The sequence below is a fragment of the Aplidium turbinatum genome, chromosome 13 (assembly GCF_918807975.1).
Source record: "Aplidium turbinatum chromosome 13, kaAplTurb1.1, whole genome shotgun sequence".
Classification (NCBI taxonomy): domain Eukaryota; kingdom Metazoa; phylum Chordata; class Ascidiacea; order Aplousobranchia; family Polyclinidae; genus Aplidium; species Aplidium turbinatum.
This window is the reverse complement of record NC_137484.1, coordinates 7101748-7114719: the sequence shown is the minus strand read 5'-3', so window position 1 is coordinate 7114719 and position 12972 is coordinate 7101748. Positions and strand designations below refer to the sequence as shown.

Genomic DNA, 12972 nt, shown 5'->3' with positions numbered 1-12972 from the left:
TATATTAACCTGTTCATGAATAAAAATTAAAATGTGGGACTGTAAAATCCTTTCATGAAACAGACTTAACTTTTCAGCGATGTTATTATACTCGTAGTCATTTGTGACTGACAAATGGATTCTCTAAGTTGATTTGGTTTCGAGCAAAGTTCGTTTCCGCTTTTAAGATAAATTGTGAAAACTAAATTTGTCCGCTTTTAAAAATGGCTCTTCAACTGTCTACAATATCTCAGTCTCACTTTCTTGCAAATGATCGACTTGAAGTCTTATGGCACAACTCTCTCTCTCTCCATTTTCGCTTCAAACAAGCCTGGTCGTCATCTTAAAACATCAGGGTAGACCAGTACTGTGACAACGTAGTATGATGTTGTTTAAACGTATTTATTGCGTGCGTTATTGCAATGACAACAGCACGCTTGGAACAGCAGTGGCTTCAAAGCGACGTAAATAAATTTGCAAATGTCAAGAAGCAAGGAACAACAAATTTGAATATTGTTGGGTCGAAGTGACACGAAAACAACGTTATCTAACGTTAAGTAAATGCAAAATACTAATCTTGCAGGTTCGAAAGTCGCCAACTTTGCTGTTGAGCTTTTACGACAGAACAGAAAAACTAAAACATTTGGCGATGAATAAGTAACTACCCAACAATTTAAAAGCAACGTCGCCGACAGTACGTCGTTTTAACGTCTAAAGACATCGATACAACGGTTGCTTTGCTACTTTGAAACTACATGATTTGGCACTAATTGACTACGTCATTGTAAACATTAAAGTTACAAAAAAATGATGTAAATCAACAGCACATGAAATGACAGTTTATGTTTGGTACAAAGCCAAACATTTCGTTTAAATAATGAAAAAAGTACAGAAAATAAAATTTTCATGTCGTGTAACTACCAAAAACTACAAATGCGCTGCTAATGTCACACAGCTCAGTCTATGCCCAGACAGAAAAATCCGTCATTTTTACAAGACGTTGAAACAATGTAAAAAAGACGGAATTTGCTGCCTAGGAAGCTCTCAACGTAATAGTCAATTTCCATTCACCTGCCCCTTTAAACATTAATCATATGTTGAGAAATAGTGACTGAAGTTGAAAAGGGGCAGCTTTTTTATGAAAAAAGAAAAGTGGCAACAAAAGAAACTGAATAGCTGCCTTGCAGGCCCCACACACACACACCTCAGCACCAACGTAACATTCACACGGTTCTGCTTCACTTCCTCATTTGATTTTATTGTTCACAGTGTTTATAACAATGATTGGAATTCTGTATCTTTTTCTTCGCCCAGGTCAGCATGAGACAATATGCCCACTTATGCAGTCGGAGTTGGTAACACAAACGCTGTGCATTGTTTTTTTTTGTTATGGATGGAAAGGGTTAAAGTTGGGGTGGGGGGTGGAGGAGATGTGAAAAATAGAGTTGGGGGAGTTGAAGAGGCGCTATTGGCCGAAGAGACACTTCCATCATCTGGAGAAGAATAATCTCCAAGTCCAAGGGTCTTCTCAAAATCTAACAACTGTCCCATGAAGTTGAAGTTTGGGGACACATTGTTTTTTCGTTGTTTGACAAAATCGTACGCGTCATTCAGTGACCATTGTCGTTTCTGCATCAAGTAGGCAACCGTGACCGTCACGGAACGACTGATCCCAGCCAAGCAGTGAACCAGAACGCCAGATTTCTTCGACCTTGCTTCATCTGTAAAAAAGATAACAGTTAATGTCATGAAAGAAGTCATTTCTCAAATATTATCAACAAATATAGCCTATAAATCACTCCGTTGCTTTGAGGACACAGCGATTTTAAGTTTATCGCTCGCAGGCACAACCTTTCATTGTAAAGCGCTTACATGGAAGCGTTGAAAGAAAATCACATATCAAGATAAATCGAGAAATTTTTGAAAGTCATTTAATCTCATAATCTTAAGCGTTGCTTGGGGGCTTGTGTAAGCAAACAAGACACAGTTGTAAAGCATGTCGGTATTGGCTTGTGACTTACATTGTTATCGTGTTTACGCTCAGGGCACACTGGCGATCAAAGATAAAGCATTGCGTGCCAGCAAATCGAAAAGATGGGCGCAAAAATAGCCGTAAGGGGTGATTGAAGCACATCTATCTCACGCGACATTGTTACACGTTTGTTACAAGCTTCTCTTCGATTTATTTAAACTGCAGCTTTGACTCAATTTATAGTTTTTGAATGAAGACGGAAAACTTCCACAGTTACCACTGCTGGGTCACATACGACATTACGGTAACGCGTTTTAACAAAAAATGTTGCGAAATTATGCGAGTCAAAACCCTTCTCACGAAAGCTATAAATTCTTTCTGACAAACACAACCGTTTGTTGACTTTTCATTGAGATATTGCTCTCGTAAACTTGAGCAAATGAAACTCGAAAATGATCCTTGCCCCGGCCAGGAATAGAATATCATTAATTCTCTGAATGGCACTTAATCGTTTACGACCAAATGATATCCTAATTGACCTCAAGCTCAGACAGGCCCGAAAGACGCAGGGACTCCACCCATATTACGTCGAAACGATGTGAAAGGCAACTTTTTCTGGCGGAGTATTGTCAAAAAGTTGGATCAGTTCCTTTATTGCAGGTCAGCGGCTTTTAGCTCCGGTAAATTAAACGTATAGCCGTGGGAAATAGTAGTTCGGTGCTTCAGTTTCCTATCAATTGTGTTTAAAGCGCTCGCAAGCTAATTTGATAACGGCTTTGCAAGCAAACGTTGACTTAATGTAATTAACTGGCCGCATCACGTAGCGCAAGTATTGAGATACGCGAGAGGCAAACTTGTTTGTTGATCAACTGAAACTTTTCAAAAAAGGGTTTAGAATTTACCTCACTAATGTCAACAAAAGTCGTTTTAAAACCGTGGGGCCCAAAATCTTAAAAGAAACATATAATTGTGGGCAAGTCAAAACTGATCTCTAAATGGGTTGCGTTGTGATTTTTAACTGTTAAATCGGCGGGAAGATGTGTCACGTGACCGGACATTGAATTTTCGGTCGTGACTCATGAATTGCGAACTCCTTATGCCGATGACGCAATAATTCAGACGCCAGATGAGCCATTGATCTGGCAAATCTCAAATCTATATTCGAACAGCTACAACAAGACATGCCTCGCAATCCTTTGGGATTATTACGTTAATCGCTCATGGAGACTGTTCATAAAAGAAGGAATGCTGACGTCTTCCCAAATAAGGCTTTCGGATGTGAGCCAGTTGCGCGATTAAGATTTTCGATTTTTTGACACTGAAGATTTTCTTGGTTCGTAACAAAGGCCTCATTGTTCGAAATATTGGCGCATGTTCTTTCTCAGTTTAGGTTGCAAGCGTGCGGCAGCAAAGAATAAACAACAATATGAGATAATCCGCTTTCTGGAAGTTTAACTTCAAACTTAGCAAAGTCGTGACAGGAAATGTTTGGGTTAAAATGACAGCAAAACTTTTTAAGAGTTTACATGATCATGTCTCGATTATGGATAAACAGCAGCTGCTTCTTTTGTTAAGCTTTCTCTCACGTCAATGCCCTCGGCATTTTTATTACCATGCTTTCACAAAGCATCAGAAAAAGACTTTGTGTGGTTGTCAGGCAAACTGCCAAGAGATTGCTGTCAACTTGTAGGATGTATCCCCACAATCAAGGTCACTACTTTTATTTAATTGTTGGTTTTGGGCTTCTTTGAGGACTGGTACTAAATGGTACAATAATGGACCATCAATTTCGATAAATCGCATTTAAAAAAACACTCAATCTCAATCCAAGCATAAAGTTTTTAACGCATTTAAGATTTTGAAAGAGCTTTCGGACCGTAACTTTCGTTTCATTTCATGATGTAAACCGGAAAATTATTTACCTGCCACCTGGAAAACAACGCATTGGAATACACTGGTGCGATTACAAACATTTCTGGCAATTCACACAATGGCGCAGACTAGCACAAAAGTTGGAAAAACGTTACTCAAAGCTTTTTGTTCAATTATAACATCAACTGACAAAGGACATTGCGCAAAAGCTCAATTTCTCCATAGTTGTTTGAACAGCCTTTCAAATTGTGTTTTAAAACTGTCATTCAAACAACGTTAACACCGTAATTTAACACTATTTATTCACTTAATTCGTTTATTTACCATTACCTATCGCCTCTTTTTAGCCAAAAAGACTTGGTATTCTTTTATGCACAAAAGAAACACGCCTTTCCGCCGTTGAAAGATAATACCGACGCTTGAAGTTTACTTGAGTTGCTTTGTTTTAGTGTGTTGAGGAGTGTAGTAAGTTTTGAAAGCCATTTTTTATTTAGTCATGGTGGTCACCACATTTCTGAATTGGTTTGATTATTATTCAAGTTACGCTGACTACTGCGGTCTCGATCTCTGCTTAGCAACAGTAAGAAAGCGCAAACACGATCTGAAACTATGTTTATGGTTGCGAAATCGGACCAAGCTCATTGATTACATCACAAGAAAGTTGAGGCTGGCCTGAGGCTATCGACTGGAGACAGGGCCAGTGTGCACGGATGTTAGCGGAAGAGTTCAGTCGTCGTAATAGCTACCCTTAAAAAGTAGTAGTCAACATTACTCACATGATGTTCTATTAAACTTATGACCTTCTAGCAAAGTGCTGTCAACAAGTCAACGGAGTGAACAACTAAACTTACTGAAATTACTGTACAACGAAAAAATTTAACTTACCAATGAAAGAAATTGCTTCTGGGAAAAATTGTGAAAGATTTTGACTCCAATGATCCGTGATGGGAATTTGTTTGTATTTGTAACTAGCATCCTCTTCAAAGACATTCGGGAGGTTGGGAGTAACGTTTAAGATGTAAGTGATGTTGCACTTCGACAATGTTTCGGCGCTGGATGCATCTTTGGCACATCCCAAAAATAGTCCTGGAAGAATTTCGACTGGACCGTTGGGGTTGCCGTAAACCGATGGAGAAGGACATACAAGATCGGGAGACGATCGAGTGTCTTTATCACAGGAGCAACAGGAGCACGGAGGAGGGATGGAGATAGGAGCTGGTTTAAGCGACCGTGGAGGAAGGCATTCCGACGAAGAAAGGCTGTTTAGATCATCTGATTCTCCTTCGCTGTTGAAGCGGTCGTTGTGTCGAAGACAGTTGCCATGGTGATGGTGGTTATCGCACGGTTGAGTGACTTCTCTCGATCGGGGAAGACAGAAATTTGCATTATCAGCATCCTCACTGTCATTGGTATTGCCACAGGAAATTCTCAACGCTCCCAATCCAAGAATGGAGGGTTCAATCCTGCTTATGGGAGATAGAGGAGAGCATCTTCCTCCTCGAGGGAGTCCGGAAAAGTCATCACTTGCACAATCTTCATCATCTGCATCGCTGGAAGATGCGCTTCCTGCTTTAACGCAGAATTCAGAATAACCGATTTCAAATTTCGTGTAACCACCTGAAAAAAAAAAACGATTTACGTTAAATAGAGTTATCACTTATCAGTGAAAATGTTGTTTACACATTGTAATCTAAAATATGCGTTTCCGTTGATATTTTTCAACAAGATTAAGCAGATACGAAGTTAGATAACATCCTTATCGTGAACAACATTATGACAAATCCACCACGTAATAAACATCCGTCAAGGTTCCAAAAAATAAACCGTCAGAGAACGTTTCTATTCATTCGTGAGTTTACGAACCAGAATCTTTACAAGACTATCAATGACACACGCCGCAAAAACTCTTCCTCACAGCCCGCTGCTTGGCCACTAAATGTGTCATTACAGTTTAGTTTGTGACACATCGGGCGCATTAAATGTTTTTGCCAAGATTGGTGGATTAGCGACACATTTAACCTACTCGAACGGAGTTACTATGACAACAATTCGGCGCTTATCCAAAAAAAACTTCAATGCCACCAAAGCCCCAGTAAAAAAAAAAGGGACAACATTTTGTCGCTGGACAACACTGTGCTTGTTCATGAGAGCGTATCCTTCTCGCGTGAGAAGAAACAAGATAGGTAATGGTTAACTAAAAGCAAACAAACGGTATGTCAACTAACCCACTGATGATTCACGATAAGTGGACTTATCTTACTTTATTGCGATTGAGATCTGATACTTTAACCTTTGGAAGTAATGACTATGGAAGAGTTACGGTAAATAAATACAAAAGTTTGCTACAGTACTTTCAACAATATGAATCAGCAACTTCGTACACATTGGGCGTGCAGTAACAAAAAAAATAACTTTTAATACTTTACGGTTTACGATGTCGAATCTGCTTTGCGCGACGGAACATCAATTTATATCATACACGAAAACCATGACGAAAGCCGACTTGCAAAAAACTAAACTACAACCAAAGTCTGCACGTGAAGTTTTTTATCCCAGTGACAAGTCGCCGATTTTGGCGATTCGCCATTTTGATTGTTCGAACGTTCGCTAACGTTTTGTATTGTTTGCCGGCATCCCCAAAATAGGAAGGTTTTTAAGTAGCTACAGTTCATAAAGCCTTTACGACAAACTAACTCATCAAACATGTTAGAAACTATTTTCTCTTTTACCATAAGAAACAAAATATGGCTAAACATACCTTTAAGTACGAAGACAGAACACCCTTCACTTTTCATTCGCTGATACAAAAGCCCAAGCATTGAAGTATCATTGTTGTTCAGTTCCGACGAAAAATGGTCATAGAGTACGACTTGGTAGGTTGTGCATTTCTTTAGAAATGTTTCTTTTTCTTGTCGGAAATTTGGAGGTACAAGGCTTTTAAGTGAAAGCTTGTTGGCCTTCAGTCGCCGTATCATTAACTGGGGAAGCACAATATTGTGGGATCCACTGATGTGGCCATTTCTGTATTCATCGTTTGTGCGACAATCTAGTATGAGAACATCTTCTTCCCGATACATCTTGTTCCGTAGAGACTCAACAGTGAAGTAGTTCACAGCTTCCATGTTAATCTTCATTTTACAAAAAAGTGTAGATGAATTATTACCACAAGCTGAAGTCAGTTACTTAAATGCAGATTCAACTGTTTAAGTTCAGTGACGATAAGCTAACAATAGAATCTCTGAAGAAGCAAAAACAACAATCAGCACTTGGTCAACGGCAAGTCAAACACGCAAACTCTACCTTCGTCCTACAACCCTCACAGCAGCATCAACAAGCGCAGTTTGTGAGAAGAGTCTTCGGAGAGTTGGTTTTGTATGCGCTCATCGCATCAAACCGTTTGCTCTTAACCACACTCTTTTCAACAAAAAAGAAAAAAAGCTTTGTTTCTTTTTTTAATTCCTTTTCCTCTGCAGAGAGATGTTGTCATTGAGAAAAAATGCAGAACAAACAAACCAAAGGACGAGATTGCCTCATGGTCCGCTTCACAGAAAAAAAAAGATTCAGAAATGACTTCAATGCTGCCTGCCATTGTTACTCCCCAAGCAACAAAATACGTCATTTTTACATTGATTCAACGTCTAAATCTTGCCGCGGTCAGCGCAACGTTACAAAAACTACACTCCCAGATAATGCAGACAAATACAATCCGTTCTTTTTACATTGATACAACGTCTACACTCTACAGGCAATCCATAAACGTGAAAGCAACAAAAAAGAACGGATTTTGTTGGCTCGAACCTCCTCACAACGCTTGTCACAAAATACAATGACTTGGTGGAGCTACCCACTCAGATCAGCGTAGATCACATATAGCCTTTTGCTTTTGACTTTTTGGATTGAATCAATTAGTGAATTGAACTGGTAATTCAACCACAAATAACAACTGGGCGTGCACCAAGTTTGAATTTCACTATTTTGACTGTCTGGGCTGCGGTACATAGTAAGGATCTAGCTATACTCAGGCATTCAGCTCAACAAAGGATCCAGATTGTGGAATTCATTCCATAGCCAACTAAACCTGACATGTAGCTGACACAGTAGCCTACTGTATATTTTAGCATTGGTAAAAAGTAGTCCTAGAATCGGCTTAGCAGAGTGTGACCTCTTAGTCCAAAGCTGTTGACTAGTTGTGTTATAACTTTGTTGCTTTTCGGGCAGCTGTAACTGCGGATCTGCGGCCAATCGGAAAGCATGAAAAGTCAACTATTTATTATGCTCAACCACGTGAAACCAAAAGCACCGAAATTGTTAAAAAAATGTTCTCAGTTGGTTCACTTTGGGCATGTTTGCTCTAGTTGAAAACCTCATAACCTCTGCCAGCGCCAGTGACATGAGGTGAGAGCATGACCTTCTCGTCGAAATTAATATTCCAAGATCTCACCAGGCCTTCAGTTAAATTTGTACAACTACGTTATTTAGAAATCTTTAACTCTTTGCTTTTATAGATTGCTGAGGAGGGATTGAAGCGTGTAAATGTATGTGGCAAGCAAGCAATGTGAGAAGTTTTTCTGTGAAAATTGGAGTCAGAAGTTTTTGTCACTCAAACACAAGCTCTTTTACTCCTCATAGTGGTGGAATGATCAAAAGCTGAAAAATAATTATTTTCATGACATGAGTTACAAAATGATGTGGCAAAGCCACCAAAAAAGCGCTTGTACCTCACTTGCCAAAATTTTCGATTGCTGTCATAAACAACGTTTATACAGTTTAAAGTATAGTTATTAATAATATTCTCAAATGTGAGATCAAAAAGGTCAAAATGGAACTCTATCTGCAGTTATTCTTTTTCAAGAACAGTTTGGCTTTGGTAACTTTTGATTTTAAACGACTTCAAAAACAGTAGGCCTACCTCAACAAAGGGAAATTACTGATAAGTTTACCAAGGTAAAAGGTATTTTTTCAGCAAGAAGAATCTTTTTCCAAACAAGGAATCCAGAATGGATGCAAAGGCATTGTGTCACAATATGACTCTAAAGAATGCGCAGAGTTTTCTTTTTGTTTCCAGGCATCCTGGAAAGACTCCAGATCCCTCAGACCCTTGGCTCAAAAAGTACCCCCTGCCGACGCTACTGCTTTCCTGCATTGTTTGCGCCTGTACTTTTATCATAGTAGCCTACCTGTGCTGTTTTTTGGTAAATAAAGGAACTTTTTGGGGCTTGCGGGATAAATTTAAAGCGTGACACAAGTGAATTAGGGATGTACTGTCCCAATAGTGAATGAGCACAAAGTTTTACGCATGGCATTGCAATAATAGCGGAAAAAGTTTTTTTTTATACAAACCGGATCAAACATAAGAAGGAAATACTTTTTTATAAATGCACGCGTTTAGCTTATGCACAAACATTTCGAAAGCAAAACTTGTTATTATTCTTGATTTGATGACACATGGAATCCGTTTTAAAGCCGGAAAAAACAACCGAACTTCAACTGAAACACACAAGTTTTATTTCTTCAAATACGCAAATTGATCACTTAACAGTTTACGATTGAATCTGAGAAAATATTTACATCTGGGCAACGGCAAGAGAAGTAAAACAATAGTTTTGATGACGTCACAATAAATCAATGAAGGCAAACGCGAGTGGTAAACAGACAATTACACATAATTTTTTGCTATTATGTTTATGACGTTTTTATTTTCTCGTTACTTGGTGACGGTCAGTGTTGTTGTAGTTATTTATTAAAATGTTAGTCATTTTAAGATTTAAGCACTGTGCGCTGCGCAGGTTTGTTGCGGTACGGCCAACAGAGATAAATTTTGAAATTTTATCTTGACCAAACTCATGAATAGAGCTGTTTCAAACAGAAGATTGAAGTAGGTTATTTTATTTCGATATACAATATTTTTTTGATTTTTTTTAAAGAAATGTAATTTCGTTTCGTTGTGAATTTGAAACTTTTTCAACATTCAAGTTAAAATACTCAAGAAATACTTTTTAGCGACCAAACATCTTTGTTTTGATTCGTTCAGTTCGTTTCAAATGCTTTTTTTAGTAAAAAATTTGAAAACCAAAGCATCCTATTATTTTCACACACAGAGCACGTCGTGAAAATCTTTTTAATTTCGAGCAGTCATCGGATTAATTTTGCTTCCGAGCTGTTGTTCTACACAATTTTGTTCTTTGTTCGCTTTTGTTCCATGCATTACTTTTTGCTTCAAAAACCGAGAAAATTCTTCAAATTGAAAGCCTACAAGTTTGTGTTTAAAATGGATTTGACAATGACTGCTAGACTACTGTTAGACACATGGACTCCTTAAGTAAAGGACACTTATACATACTGTTAAACAATTGCAATTACTCAAAATGTTGCTACGACTTCCTGGAATAAGTAAACTATACTCACCAATACTGGGAAGTCAGACCGAAAAATACCCTACTCTGATTACTGAGTAGGCTATAGCCTACATGTCGAAGACTTTCATCCCAGCCAGAAATAAATTTATTTTCACGTTAATTCAACATTTACAAAAGTTAAATCAACGTAGACAAAGGCTCAGTGGCGTAGCTAGGAAATGTGCCGCCCGGGGCGGATTCAGATTTTGCCGCCCCTTCAAGAAAAAGCATGTGAAAATGAAATTTTTTTAATTGTTTAAAAGTGGAATTATTGTATGTTTTGAACCAGTAGCGTAGCTAGTAATTTTGAAAAGGGGGTTTTAAGGGCAGGCGGGCGAAGCCCGACGGCGTCCTCGCCAAAGACGACACCCAGCGGCGGGGGGTCTGGGGAGCCTCCCCCAGAAAATTTTGAAAAATTACTTTGGATTTGGTGCATTCTGAGAGCATTTTCAACAAAAATGTGGGTATAAATCTCTTAGTATAAATATTCCTGTAAAATGGTGCTGTCCGGTGGCATAGCAAAAGGATAAGATCGTGTTTTCTTGGGAATTTTTCGATAACTTAATAAAGCTAAGTCTCTATGTTTTCTTGATGCTAATTCTTGGCTGAGATATTTGAATGTTTGGTATTGGCAAAACTCGCTCTTTTAGTGGAGTTTCGTTTAAAATTAGGCAAGCTTTGTTTTAAAGACATAGAGACTGAAAGCATCATTCTCAATATCGTGACGTCACATGCGTGCTAAAGGGGGGGTTGTAACCCCCAAACCTCTCCTCCCCCTTAGCTACGCCACTGTTTTGAACGTTGCCATTCTGTTTGCTTTTATTTTCCGTGTACTTTTGTATTATCAACAAAAAAACAAAACGTCCTGTCTGAACGTGCCGCCCCCCAGACGTGCCGCCCGGGGCGGTCCGCCCCCCCCCTAGCTACGCCACTGCAAAGGCTTGACTTGCTGCTGGAATGTTAGTTTATAACAGCCCCACTGAAAATGTTTAGGCTAAGTGTCCTTATTTTTAGATGCAATGCTGGCAGTAAAGCTTGAAAATTTTAGCTCGATTTTTATTGGAAGTGCCTCTTTAGTTTTTGAATAGATTGACCAGGCGTACCAAGTATTTTGCTCCAAAATGAGAGGCACTTTCAATAACAGCAACTTTCAATATCTTTTCATTTTCAATACTATTACATAAAAAAGTGTTAAAAGCACTTTCATTTATAGGACTGAAGATGAAAACAATTTAGTTTTTGAAACGTTTGCTGAACATGAGTTAGGTATCTACATTTTGGGCTGTTTATTTTTGGTTAGATTGCCTTTTATTTGTTCGGTAGCTCACTCACATACAGGTAGAATTTTGTTTGTTCTTTTAATTTAATTAATTATTTTTTAAACTCAGCATTCTTAAAACTACATTCGTCATCATGGACTCATTTACTAGTTACGCCACTTTCCCTGAAAATTAACTTTGTCATACTATGACTGTTTGGAAATCAGTAACAGGTTCACTTGTTTGGTGATTCACAAAAACATCGAAGGAAACTTACATATTATAATGAACCATGCTCTAACAATATTGTTCTTATTGGTAAATTCGCGCTTGTAAACAAGCTCAGTGAAAATCCAATAACAGTTTTTATCACAAAACGTAAAAGGTTTGTTTTTTAAAACATCGTTGATTAAAATGGCTTGATGCCAGCAAAGATTCGTCAGGCAGAAACTAATTGTTTTGACAACATTGGGCTTAAATATTGGTCTTTTCTTTTTAACTCCAGACAGAAGTCAGCAGAGATGTATTTATTGTCAATTTTGCTTCAAGCACAGCTGCTAAAAATTTCCCAAGCGAGTGACTAATGATCGATCCTCGCTCATATTATGTCGGCTCACACTCTTGTTGAGTGGTTTCTAAATAGGAGCTTCTCGAAGAATTAACTTCTTCTTTTGTATATAAATTCTATCGTGTTGTAATACCAGCTCAGTGGGTTAGTGGTTATCTGCTCTTCTGCTGGTAGGCTACCTGGTAGGCCATGGTTCAATCCCAGGTCGGCTAATGTCGAAGACTTTTAAAACGGGACCGATTGTGTTCTTTCTTGCAGAACCAGTGAGGATCAGTCGAGTAATAATGTGATTAGATAAGTGATTGGGTAGCAATGCAATTGGGAGATGTTACCTGAATTGCTGCCTCGTCAGCCAGAAGAAGGGTAACAATGTGATGACATCATAATAAATAAAAATTGTAAATGAGCCCTGTCGCTAAAAAACCTCAGCAGTTGTAGAGTGACAATAAATAAACCATTTTATTACTATTAGTTTTGCATGAACATTATCGTATTCGTTTATTATAATTATTGATCGATAGGCTTTGCAGGTTGTACGTATGACTGAGGAAATTTATTTGCTTAGTTGCCAAGAAAATATTTAGACTCCACTTCCATTTGCCTCTTGTGGAAGCCCGGCTTGATTCTGTGTATATGTTGCCCAAATAACACAATAGCTCCTTTTTACATGGATGCAACGTCTGCAAAAGTTCATTTAAGTCTCAAATGAGCAATTTTGCTAGATGCATTGCCCGAATTCCTATCTTTCCTACTTTCAAACTCGTCAGTTGCCTTGCTTAAAATTTTTCGGAGTTAACTTTTCACTTTTCAAATTTTATTTCAGTAATGACCGTAGATTTGTTTAAATTGCTATGCGCGTTTTCCTCGTATAATAATAATCATTCGCTATCTCCGCTTGCAGCAGATTGCGCATCAACATAGGCCTAC

General features: G+C 38.4%; 1 protein-coding gene across 1 annotated transcript; it reads right to left on the bottom strand.

Moving 5' to 3' along the window:
• Positions 1–360: 360 nt before the first annotated feature.
• LOC145782275 (dual specificity protein phosphatase 6-like) lies at positions 361–7129 on the bottom strand. Its single transcript, XM_082594063.1, has 3 exons — positions 6582–7129; positions 4709–5440; positions 361–1700 (listed from the first exon to the last, which is right to left on the bottom strand). The coding sequence occupies exons 1-3, from the start codon at positions 6955–6957 to the stop codon at positions 1318–1320; spliced, it is 1491 nt and encodes a 496-aa protein (XP_082450189.1). The 5' UTR covers positions 6958–7129; the 3' UTR covers positions 361–1317.
• Between the last annotated feature and the right edge of the window lie 5843 nt (positions 7130–12972).